The 12,369-nt window shown below is 37.2% G+C and overlaps 1 protein-coding gene across 1 annotated transcript in view; it reads left to right on the plus strand.

Annotated features, from left to right (window-relative positions):
* ITFG1 (integrin alpha FG-GAP repeat containing 1) overlaps positions 1 to 12,369 on the plus strand; it is a 68,680-nt gene that overhangs the window by 48,662 nt on the left and 7,649 nt on the right. Inside the window, exons 12-13 of the mRNA XM_008638921.2 lie at positions 1,968 to 2,011; positions 3,879 to 3,957. Of these exons, the coding sequence (XP_008637143.1) occupies positions 1,968 to 2,011; positions 3,879 to 3,957 (123 nt within the window). The remainder of the gene's footprint in view (positions 1 to 1,967; positions 2,012 to 3,878; positions 3,958 to 12,369) is intronic.

A 12,369-nucleotide genomic window follows, 5' to 3' on the forward strand; every position in this document is an offset into this window, starting at 1 on the left:
TCTGCACACCATAAGAGAACAGAACTGCAGCTACTGCTGGGGGCTGATGCAATTATTACTTTGTCCACAGCTTGAGCTCTGTTCTCATCGTGATAGTGTTTAATAATTTATCATATTGATGGAAGCCTTCTTTTAAATAATACCATATATCTGTAGAGTAATTCACAAAAGGATGCAGAAGATCCTCTGGAAAAATCTTACACTTCACAAAGCCATATCAGAATAATAATTGTGTGATATTTGAATGGGGAAGGGAGTAATTTGCAACATGCTTTTTGATTCACTCTGTGTAAATCTATCTTAAAAACTGGGGCAAGCCTTTTTTTAGCACCCTTTTAGGGTGTGAGTATTTTTGCGTAGAAACCCCAGGAAATGGGAATTAATGAGTGTCTAAAAATATTTTTACTGTGATACAGGGGAAGGTATTTCTAACAAAATGTGCTTTGTGTGAGTTAATGTATCAATAAATGCATTGTGTTCACTTATTTGGCAAATGAGAGCAGCTTTGTTCATTATAACTGATGTCAAATGTACTTGGTCAGGTAATTTGTTCCAGGAGTGAAACTGAACAGCAAATTTCAGTGTGGCCTTTTGCTTCAAAATGGGGAGAGTTGGTTTCATTTGCATACTCACCTATGTGTAACAGATAAAATAAGCTTGTAGCTTTAAAAGTCTGATTGTAGATACATATAGTCTTCAAATTCTACTTTGCCACATGTTCATCTTAACTGTCCGGATCTTGGGGGGATTTGGACTGTATAAAATATTAGCTCTTACTGTATTTAGAAATTTCAACATTTTTAAATCACAAGTGAAGAATGATAATTTAGGAATCTTGACAGTTGTTGATATTCACACACAAATTATTAGAAAAATTCCTTGGCTAGAGCAGTGCCATTTCTGACTCACATAGGGAATGATTCCTAATCAGACTGTGAACATCTTACATGCGCCTTTCGGTATTTCCCTAGTCCCAAACATTTTGTACCCTTAATTCTATGGACCCTCAAAGAAGATGGAAAATGCTTTTAAAAACTCCTGGTGGTTAGGATGACCTGCCCTTAAATCTGGTCCAAATCTTCCTTGTTTGTCTGCCACACTTGCTTTGGGATACTATAATTCATGGAGAAGTAATGTTTTTCCCTGGCTTGTGTACCTGGTATGTATTCTCTTCCCTGCCCATACCCATTACTGGCCTGCTGCTCAACCAAACTGTTGTCATTAGAAGCCCAGATTTTGCATCAGAATGGACCTTAGATTATTGTATGTGTGTGGGTTTTGTTGTTTTGTTCTAATACTCAGTGTGACAGGATGTCCTGGCTTACAGAACAGATGGCTTTCACTGTCCCTCGTGTAGGTTTTCAACAGAGATTTCTGAATATAACTGATTTTTCGAACTAGTAAGTTTTAAACAAGTAATTGGAACAACTGTCACGGGCTTTAGGTATTAATTAGCATTATATACATCTGCTTATAATACTTTTGAATTAATAGAGTAAGTGGGTAATGGGATTTTTGCTTGTTACAGCTTTTGTGAATTGCTTTAAATCAAGTTCCAAAATTTTGCCTTGTATAGAAGGAAAAGCCTTTATGTTTTTATCATTTAAAACAGTAAAGCTGAATCTCTGCCAGTGTTTTAAATGGTTATAAATTAAGACTAATGAATAAAATGTATAGATCACTATTTAAAAAATGTTTTAATTTGGAATTTTTCTAAGTGGCAAATCTGTCCTTTTGCAGATGGTTAACCAGTAAGGTGGGATAAAACAGTGACTGATGAATTTCTGCCAAGTGTGCTTCCAACAGATTAGGAAATGTATTAACATAAATCACAGAGAAGATACTTGTTTTCTTTGTGTTTTAATGGCTACCTGACACTATCACTAGACTTCACCAGATTTCAAAGGTGGTGCTTCTAAGATGGTTTGGGAACATAAACACAACAAGCTCACTTTTTGTTCTTGCAGTTCTCAGCGGCCTCTGTTCTAATGACTGTCCTCGGAAAATAACAGTAAGTGTAATAACTATGGCTTTGTTTAGTATTTAGCTTCAAATAAGCTGAAGTCTAATTATACCGAAAGCTTTCAGCATATTAAAAGAGTTACCAACTGGAAGAATGTGTAATCCAAATCATGACTGGCCAACTTCTGCTGCTGTGTGACCCATAACTTTGGGCAGCTGCTGCTTAGAGCTGGAATCAACTGAGTGATTGTGCAGGAGCTTTGTTACCTGGCACTGGGGGCCGGGATATACCAGAGACAAGAGGAACTTGGGTGCCCAAACTGTGAATTGTGCCACGTCTTGGTGGGCACTTAGAAAGTCCAGGCAAAACTGACAGTGGGGCAGATCCAGCCATGGAGCCACTTCTGGCTAAATTCCAGCAGTGGGCACAGCCAAGGAAGGAAGTGCACTGGGCTCTGATGGTTCTGCAGACAGGTCCATACACATGTGCTGTTTTCTGTTTAGATTACTTTATTTATCTCCAGAGATCCTGCAACTCACCCACCAAACTTCCAATTAGCAAATTGTTTAGCAATGTTCACAGTGAAAGTTGGCCTGAGAGAGGAACTTAGAGGAATCAGTGGCAGCAGTAGCACTTCAGCTCTGCAAAAATTTCACATTTAATTTTGACTTGAAAATAGAAAAACTGCTTCAAATGGGGCTAACCTTCGCTTCAAGACTATTTTGAAGACATGGGGTTTAATTTCTGTTATAAAATAATGAGGTTTGGTAGCATCATTAACTTTATTACAAAAATGGAGGGTTTAAAAAGCAAATCTTCACAGCAGATGTTGGTGAACATTTCATTATTGAGATCACTGAAACACTATTGCCTCCATTGTAATAGGAGTTCTCTGTCAGAAAGTAACATAAGGTACATTATGCCAGAGGACAGCTATGTGGTAGGAAAAAAAAAAATCTAAATTTCACCTTATTCCCTCATCTTTCATGGATCTGCATTAGCATCACCTTTGTGGTCTCCTTACTTTTCATTCTAATCAGTTATTGTTTTCAGGCTTTGATCTCATCTGTCATCATTATCACTTACTCTTGTGGTTTAAACTTACTATTTTTTGAGGCATGGTGTGAAACATGTCATCATCTCTTTTAGTGTTCTTCTGTAACTTACTTGAAAGCTCTCTGCTGGATTTGATGCCTTAATATCATCTTGAATTCAGCGCTAGGAAAAAAAAAAACAACAAAAAATTTCTTTAAAATCTATTCTTGTAGTTGTGTCTCATCCTCTCCCTTCCCCACCCCTTCCTACTTAGGTGCATTTGTTATGGTTCATCACTCAGTAATGCGCAACTTCCTTGGATGTTTGGTTTTATTATTTTTCCTCATGACCGTATATTGATGTTTATGTACATTTCCTTCCTCAAGAAAATCTGCTTAAATTAGATACCAATACTCAACACATAACTGTTCACTTTCATGAATTAAATGAAACACCACTAAATAATGATAAAAAAGATGGAACTTGTGTAGTATTTTTCAATTCAGAAATACCATCAAGATAGTGCATTTTCTCGGTATGAATGAGTTCTGCTTTTTCAGAACATGCAGTCATTTCTTTGAATTTTTAGGGGTTTTTTATTTTAGCTGTAGCTTCCAAGGAAACCTTTTGCCAGATGACTGAATAGTATTGCTTTCTTCATGGGAAACTAAACATTACTTAGCCAACTGATTACCCTGGTTTTGAAAACTGATTTCCACATAATGCTATGACCAAAACAGTTGCAAGATTCTGAAGTTAAAATATAAAAAATAAATTATTAATGTAAAAACATTTTTCTTCAGTTTACTGTTTAATTACTATAGCTTTTTCTGTTCCTAAAATTTTGCCTTCCTTTTTCTTTGGTTTTTATCCCTTGCAGCCCTTTGGAGTTAATCAGCCTGGTCCTTACATCATGTACACCACTGTAGATGCAAATGGGTACCTGAAAAATGGGTCAGGTAAGAGAAACTCCCTGTGAGAATACCCAAGGCAGTCTGTCTGTGTATGTGCTTCTCAGCAACCTGAAGAGTTGGAAAGGTGACAGAGGGAAATGGGAATGGTTTCAATGGTGCCTTCAGTTTACAGTGCCAAACCCCCTGCTGTTCTCTTCCTTCTTTACAGATTGCATTTTTATTACAAACATTGCAATTGCATTATTTTTTCATTTGTCCTGTGCCAGTTGGGTTTGAACAGTTGGCTGTATCTGAAAAATTGTTGGGTAAAATATCATCAGTTTGTGAAATAGCATAAGCTTCTAATTTCTTCCTAAGCAATTATGTTTTAAGAGACTGCAGTGGTCTTGAAATACCTGTATACAATCCTAGTAGCCAAATGACAAAGGATCAGGGTAACACTACACGCAGGATGTATTTGTCTGGAGTTGTTCACTACAACTGGTGGCTAACAAAATCAAATTCTGAGTAGCCTGAGGAAGCTGGAGAGGAAATGCCTGTGTCCTTTCAGGTAATACAGGAGCTACAGGTTCTCAATCGTTAGGTAACAGGGTCAAAATCAAGGGGAAGGAGTGCTTGGTGCAACTTGTATTGTAACTAAAGATTTAATGGCCTGAGATGGCACAGATGCCACAGTTTGCAGGAGTCCAAAAACAAAGCAGCCAAAGAGAGAATAATCCATTAGGCCATGGTACAAGCAGTGCCTGATGTTAGAATATCCTGGGGTTTATGCTGCCTTCCTAGGTGTGTACTAGTGGCTCCTAGAAAAAGCAGGAGACTGTACAAAGTGGTTTATTAGTCTCATTTATGACTGTTAATCTTAGGACTTATAATAGACTCACTTCTTGCTTAGGCAAAAAATCCGAAACTCAAAAGCTGAACATAATCAGAGTATGAAGGTCCGTAAGTGCAGTCATCTGCATCTGTCACTCCAGTCTCAGATTTAAAAGAAAAACGTTCCAGTAGTTCACTGGGAAGACAGTATTCTGTATAACACTAACTTACATAAAAGCAGTAATTTAGGGGGGAAAATGCCAACATGTTAAGGTCCTGGGTCAGTCTGAATCACTAGCAATGCTCTCTCACCATGAATAGTGTACTCAGGACTTAATTTCATCTGAAAAAAATTAAAGAGAAAGAAGATGTCCTGAAATACAAACCAGATAGCTGCAAAAACATATCTCGATACCCTAGCACTTCTGTACTTGTACATGCTTAAATAAAGATATTTTTCTTCCTCTGTGTCATGGAACAATGCTCACATCTTACAACTGTGTGGAATAAAACAAGCTTAAAATTTGGACCTATTTCATGTATCATTTTCCTTTTTTTTCCTCTCTCTTCCAAGAACAAAAGCAAACGCATTTTTCTTAAACATTTTTTTTAGGGTTTGCTGAGGTTGGTTGGTTGTGGCTTTGTTTGTTTGTTTGTTTGTTTGGGTTTGGGGGGGCAGTTCTTCTAGAAATGCAGTGTTTTTACAACTTACTCTAAGAAACTGTTATCAAATGTGATTTAATACTGCTATATTCCCTTCACAGCTACCATATTTACCATAATAAAAACCTAACAGAGTCCAGGCATGATGAATTTCCCTTTCTGTTCTGACATTATGAAATAACAGTAATGAATTCCAAGTGCATTTATGACCCCAGCAGTGTTGCAACATGGAATTTTCTAATGCTGTCTTTGATCAGTTTCTCAACACTAAGTTAATAGATTTTTTTGAGTCTGTATAATTCCTGCAAGAACTTTTCAAAGTCATGTTTTCTGAGGGTATTACATTAAGTTTGTAGCTAGATCTTCTTATCTTGCAAGTGTTACGTGTAAGATTCAGTAAATGTTCTAACTAGAATTACTGGCCTACAGATTGTTGTCTTGAAAAACAGCCCATTACATCACAATCCTCTTCTATTTGACTATCAAGAAATCATCAAGCCATACTTCTTATGTACTGGTAGGGAATACCAAACCCACATGGTATTTTTGGGCCATGTATAAACCTACAAAACATCTTTTCCACATTAAGTTTTTATTTATTTAGCATCAATATGCTATTTTAAAACAAATTTTCATCAACTTATTTGCCTTCCTTATATAATATTATGGGACAATCCATACTTGAAGCTTTTCATTATCTGAAAGGTGTAATGAGCTAATCAAAATTTTAAAAGAATTAATCCCTTTCCCAAGAGGTAACCTGAGTAAAAACATAGTTCTTTTTCTGATGAAAACAAAATTCACCATCCCCTTTTCGTGTCCCCCTCCAAAGCCAGCTGCTATTATTTGTTGCCTTTATGGCTGCTCTCAGTGGGGGAACAGTTGTTGGCTGGACCACTGCAACCAGTCACGTGAAGTTATCCCTCCAGCCCTGGGCTTAAGTAAATCACTAAGTACTCAAAGCCATGGCCCTCACTCTGCTTCTGATCTCCTAAATTCTGCAGGACTTTAGTTGTGAGTTATGGCATCTTTCATGTAGGCAATATTTGTGCAAATAGTAAAATAAAAAGGCCCATATGGCTGTCCTTATCTAATTCATTTAAAGGTTCTTTGATCTGCCAAGCCTTAATTACAGGAAATTTGCATAATTATGAGGGTTTTCTTAAAAACATTGTTAGAATTGTTCTGTCTCCTATTAACATTCCAGTATGTTGTTAAAAGATAGCAGAATAACAATTAGCATGTATTCTGTGCTCTTTTTTTCACATCGTTCAATTCACTTGTAATCTTACAAGAAATACTGTTAAATTAGCTACAAGGAGTAGCAACTGCCAACATGGGCATTAGAATGGAGAAGTTCTGGGCCTTGCATCTGCAGTTAATATCTCCTCAGACCTTCTCTTCCTGAGCGGAAAATCAACTGCAACAGCTTCTTCAAATATTTAAGGAATTTCATGCTTGAGATCAGACCAGGTCCAGTGTAAATCTGGGAGAAGTACACAAACTCAAATTTAAGTCATGCTTTCTGATCCATGTCCTGCAAACTGCCTTCTCCCTTTTCTTTTGGAGTTGTTATTTTTAGGGAGTTCCCACAGTTAAGTATGAGTGTCAGCCAGGATTTTCAGCTCTACATAGACATTTCCAGGCTTTTATTGGGAGAATACCTTCTGTGTTTCAGCCTGTGCTATGCACATCTGAATTGTCTCTTCTGAAGTAAAAATATGCTGATAGAGTTTGAAATAAATAGGCTCATACTTGCAGCTTGTGTCTACCAAACATATGCATTCTGTGGGCCAGGAACAAGGGGCAGTAAATATTTCAGGTTTCTTCAAAGCTCCATATCCATAGGAAGATGACAAGAGTAGCTTCCCTGAATGGCTCATATGGATCAAGTCATAATTTGTTTAAGCATCTGTGTGAGTGAAGCTGTGTAGACTGATGGCCTTTGCAGTTCTCGTTACAGAGCCCTTTCATTTTGCTGGTTTTGCTTTGTTTTGTTTTAAACCTTCCATGGCAGAATGACCTTTCACATGCTGTGAATTAGTGCCCTTCTGGTTTTTTGAAATCTGCTTACTCTTCCCTGTTGTTGCATTGAGTTCTCCTGCTGTTTAACTAAATTGAATTGTGAGGTGAACACAAATGTCTAGCAGCTATTATAGTCGTGAATTTAAACATAAACGTTGCAATATGTACCCAAAAAAAAGCAAAAGAAGCTTATGTTCAATGGCCATTTGACACTGCAAGGTTCATTGTGTAGAATTCCACTATACAGAAAGAAGTGTATTCATGGAACAAGCTGGAATAATTTAATAATTGAATAGCTGGATTCTATTAAGAGGGATTTTCTGGTTGCTATAGGTGGGAATTGCCTGCTAGTATGTTTTTCTGTATAACTCTCTTTTGTTTAAAAATCTTACTTTAACTTGTAATATTGCTTGCAATATTACCAAACCTTGGATATTTGGGCATTACAAATGACACAGCTTCTGCCTATCAGCAATATGATAATTTCATTGTTTGAGGGGTTTTAAAGAGTTACCAATTTTACTTCTATAATTTTATGGTGTAAAGGTATTTTTCATAAAAATACATATTCTCATATAAATGCATCAGGTTTGGAGTTTGGGCTTGCAGAAGTATCCCAAGTGTTTTCAGCACAGCAATCATCGATGTCCCAAGTCCCAAGAGTGCACTTTGAACTGCCTTTCCCATGTTACTGCTGGTACGCCAGAACCAGGTATTGCAGAAAAGGTTGCAAGGTGAAGCTGTGTACTGCATTAATCTGGAATTTCCTATTAGGTGGACTAAGGAAAAGAGGCAGCCAGCTGGGGAAAGCAGGGAGACACCCCCAGCCCTTAGAACACTCAAGTTACCATTGCATATTTTAAGCAGAAAAAGAATTCTTTGACCACTACGTTTTTTTCCAACCAGTGACCTCCAAAGGCAGTAATAAAGGAACTGGAGTAAAGCTTTCAACTAAAGCCAAGCAAATCAATTTCTCCAACTTTCTATGAAGGTTCCAAGTTTGAAGTTGTTGCATTTTTGTTAGTTTGGGTTCTTTTCCTGAAAGCTTCTTCATAAATTCTTAGGCATAGTCCGTGGGTTTTTCATTACTATCAGTTAAATTTTCCCTTTCTCTTGCAGTAAGTGGTTCTGGCATATTTTCAAATAAAATAAGGAGCTGCCAGTTTCAAAAATTGGGGAAATACTCAGTGCAGTTTAGTCCAATACTGGTAATGGCTGCAGAGTGGACATCACTGCAGTGTCTCAGCTGTGCAGGGAAGTGACACACGGTCACTGTGAGATTGTACCAAAATCTTGAACTGCCTTTGTCTTGTTCCAGCTCTTGCCTGTGTGTTGTTCCCAGGTATGCAGCAATCGATGCAACTTCTGCATGGCAGGCTTTGGACTAATTTTTACTTTTTCTAGGATGCATATGTTTGTTTAATCTATATAAAAAAAAGTCATTGATGTGCTGACCTCAGTATTCAAGTAGGTGATGGTATTTACATGCAAGTCTGAGACTAAAGGATACACTTTGGAATCCTAAATAGTATTACTGAATTTTGAATTGCTCAGAATGGCTTTTAATTGACTAATTAAATGCAAATAATATTTTGTTAAGAAAAGCATAATAAAAAAACTTACAAGGAATGCTTCAGAAAACCACGAGTTGAAATCAGATTTTCCATTAATATTTCAGTTCTGTGTGATCTCACATGTTCTGCTCTATTATTTCACAAAATAAGTTTATTTAACCTGATTGACCACTATCAGTATTGTGCATCTATTTCTGTAGGCTCAATGAGGCTGTTCCTAAATCCAATATTACATGTTGTCAGTGCTGTTTAAACAAGAGAAAGCATTGCTTTTACATGTAAATGCAACCACCTTCCCCATAAAGTTAAACTCTTCAGCCTGAAATAAGCTGTTGAGGACATTTCAGTTCAGCTCAGGGTAGAACAGGCTACCCTTGGGTTTTCAGCAAGTTTATATCAGGATAATGGAAACAGAAGGAAAATTACTTAATTCAGGTATAAAAGAACAAGTACTGGATGTGTCAGAGACAACAAATGGCTCTGGTTTTCAGACAACACTTTAGAAAGGTTAATGATACAAATTGCTTCCAATTTTATATGCCAGACTTCAGAGGTAAGGAGATTGATTCCAAAAGGTCCAGAATGGATTCTGAATATCAAACTCTGCAAAATCTTCTGAGGTTAGCTGCCCAACATCATTAGCTTTTTCTTACAAATTTGATATCTGACAGGCTGGAACCATGGAAAAGCATGTCCTAAAATGTTGAGGATTTTACTCTGCCCAAGGTGTTTTGAAGCAATAAACTTAATGACTTACGATCTAAAACGAGAATATGAACACCACCACTGGTACCAATACCATAGCCCATGATATCTGTGTGCTTCTAAATAGCATTTTTGAAATGAGAAGCTTAAGGCAAAAGACAATAGTATTGAATAGTCTTAAAAGCAGCATTAAAAAGAAACCATGTGTAGCATGGTCAGGAGAAGGTTTTTTAATTCTTGTTTATAGTAACAGTTCTACTGAGGAAGTAAAACAAACTGTGAAGCAACAGCCACTTCTTCCATCTTGCCTACACTGACTTCAAAAAACCTAAAGAACAATTTTAATGTAAGAAATAAATTCCACTTTCCCCCTGGAAGATGCAAAACTATTTTCAAGTTTTCTTAGAACAAGTAGAAAGCTGTTACGAGTAGTTTCACAAGAGGGCAAATTGCTATGGTTGCTATTGAAATTAAATTTGAATTATTTTCTTAAGTAAATTACTTACTGGTGACTGGGAACTTCAGATAATGTCAATAAACTGTTGACAGTACTCTCTGTAATTTCTCTTTTTATTTTTCATCTTGGTCCGGGGCTTTTATGTTTCTCAGGTGAGCAGTTGTCATTCTTAATTATTTGGTTGCAATTCTAAATGGAACTTTTCAGTAAGCATCAAACAGAATTTATGATAGATACAGGGTGAGGAAAGCAAGAGTCTCAAAGTTCTCGTGTGCTTAGTCAGCTTTAGTGTAAACTGGAACCTTCTACATGCTATCATCCTGCTTAGCTAACACGTCCCCATTTTAAAGGCAAATAAAAAAATAAGTATGTGCACACTTTCTGCCTGCTGTGTAGAAGAAAACATTCCTTTCTGACCTTTGCAAATGATCTGTTTACATCCTGAAGGTAAGATTTCATTATCCTTATCTTAGTAGGCACAAGAACCAGCATTAGTAGCCATGAAATTATGCAGTGCTTTAAGAATTCTAGCTGCATTATGTGACTCTCTAACCTCTTTAAGGCTGACTGCACACAGTATATGACATTTTCTTTTATTCCCTTTAATTTAGTTGACATTCATTTCATTTGTAAGATGAAAGAAAAAAGCAATATCTTAGTTGCAGTCTTCTCATGATCCTAAATATTTCACTCAAAAGTAATTCTAAAAGCTTTTTGATGTTACAACAGTACCTTGTTCTTTTGGGGAAAGTCCTTCAGCATTCAGCATTAGTGAAACAAATTCTAAAAGAAAATATTTTTTATGTTGCAGCATGATCAAGTAACACATCTGGTTTGTTTCTATAATGAAGTTAAATTAAATAAACCCACCTTTGCCAGCTACTTGTATATTGGTAACTGGAGGTTGCAGATAGTACGTAATTTGAGAATTACTCCCATTTTAGATTTGAATGTTGACACCTAGAGATTGAGCAGTTTAGCCAAGATCATGTTAGGGAAGTCAGTGGCAAGGCAGGAACCGATTCAGGACTCAAATCCTATGCTGTCCTATTCTGTGTTATCTCAAGTTACTGGAAAAATCCCTGTTGTTAAAGAGAAAAGCTGCTCAGTCAGTGCTTTGTGCCACATCATCTGTAATCCAGAAATTTACCTAACAATGTGGACAGTACACCTTCTTCTCACAATAGAGACCTGAAAGTACAAACCCAACTTAAATATTTCCTCATCTGCTTGCTCATTACATGGTTCTGGGTGGGGAAAAAGTAAATCTAAAATGTGTATAATCTTTAGGAAGACTGTTACTGTTTCTTTTTACTAATAGCATTTTAGCTTAATAAAAAGGTAACTGCATCGAGCTGATTTTTCAGATCTCAGTTGACATTTATCTTGCTTTTTAAAATAAATTATTATAATTCTAAACCCACAATAATACAGAATATTTACCTCCTGATTAAACAGGCCTGTTTCAAAACATCCCTGACAGCATATGGCAAGTGGCTTCCTCAAAAGCTGGTAGGGGCAGGGAGGATCACAAAAAACAGAACCATGAAGTAATCATTGTAATGAGCAGGGGTTCAGAATTACCAGCCTGCAATACAGGGAGTAGTTTGTCTCTAGAGGAGCATACAAGAGCTGAAGAGCTGCTTCTGGAAGTGGGTGTCGTGTCTTTGTCCCTTGGTGAAGTGCTGCTGTATTGTCACCAATGCTTGCACTTTCTGGCCATCTCCAGGACCCAGGAATGGGAGGTTGGGTTTGGTTTTTCTTGAAAGGGTATTTGGCTTTGCCAAAGAAGTGGTGGTGGTCAGTTAGGAGTTTTTCCTGCCCCTGTGTTCACCACAGCTGTGCAGGATGTGGTGTCACCAGTCTGGCCCACAGCTGGTAGGCTGAGGTAAGGTGCTGCCTCCTGAATTGAGCCTTGGATGGGAGTGTGGAGAGGTAAAAAGGGTTGTCTGTAAATTCATTACAAAACCTGGATTCCTGTTCTTTAATTCACATTCTGTTGCATTTTGGTGTTTAACTTATAATTTCCAGTTTCAGGCATAATGTATTAGGGGTCAAAGCAGAGAGAAATCTGAAGCTCTAAAAATACTGACTAAACCACATCCTCGTGAAAAGCTGTTTCTGTTGGTCACAGAAACCCACTTGTGGTTGTCAAGTGTCCCTTGAACTCATTCCTGTTAATCTGGTGAAGGCTGCATTCACTGCGGTGCTTCTTGAGGT

Source organism: Corvus brachyrhynchos, unplaced genomic scaffold (genome assembly GCF_000691975.1).
Source record: "Corvus brachyrhynchos isolate BGI_N302 unplaced genomic scaffold, ASM69197v1 scaffold26, whole genome shotgun sequence".
NCBI lineage: Eukaryota > Metazoa > Chordata > Aves > Passeriformes > Corvidae > Corvus > Corvus brachyrhynchos.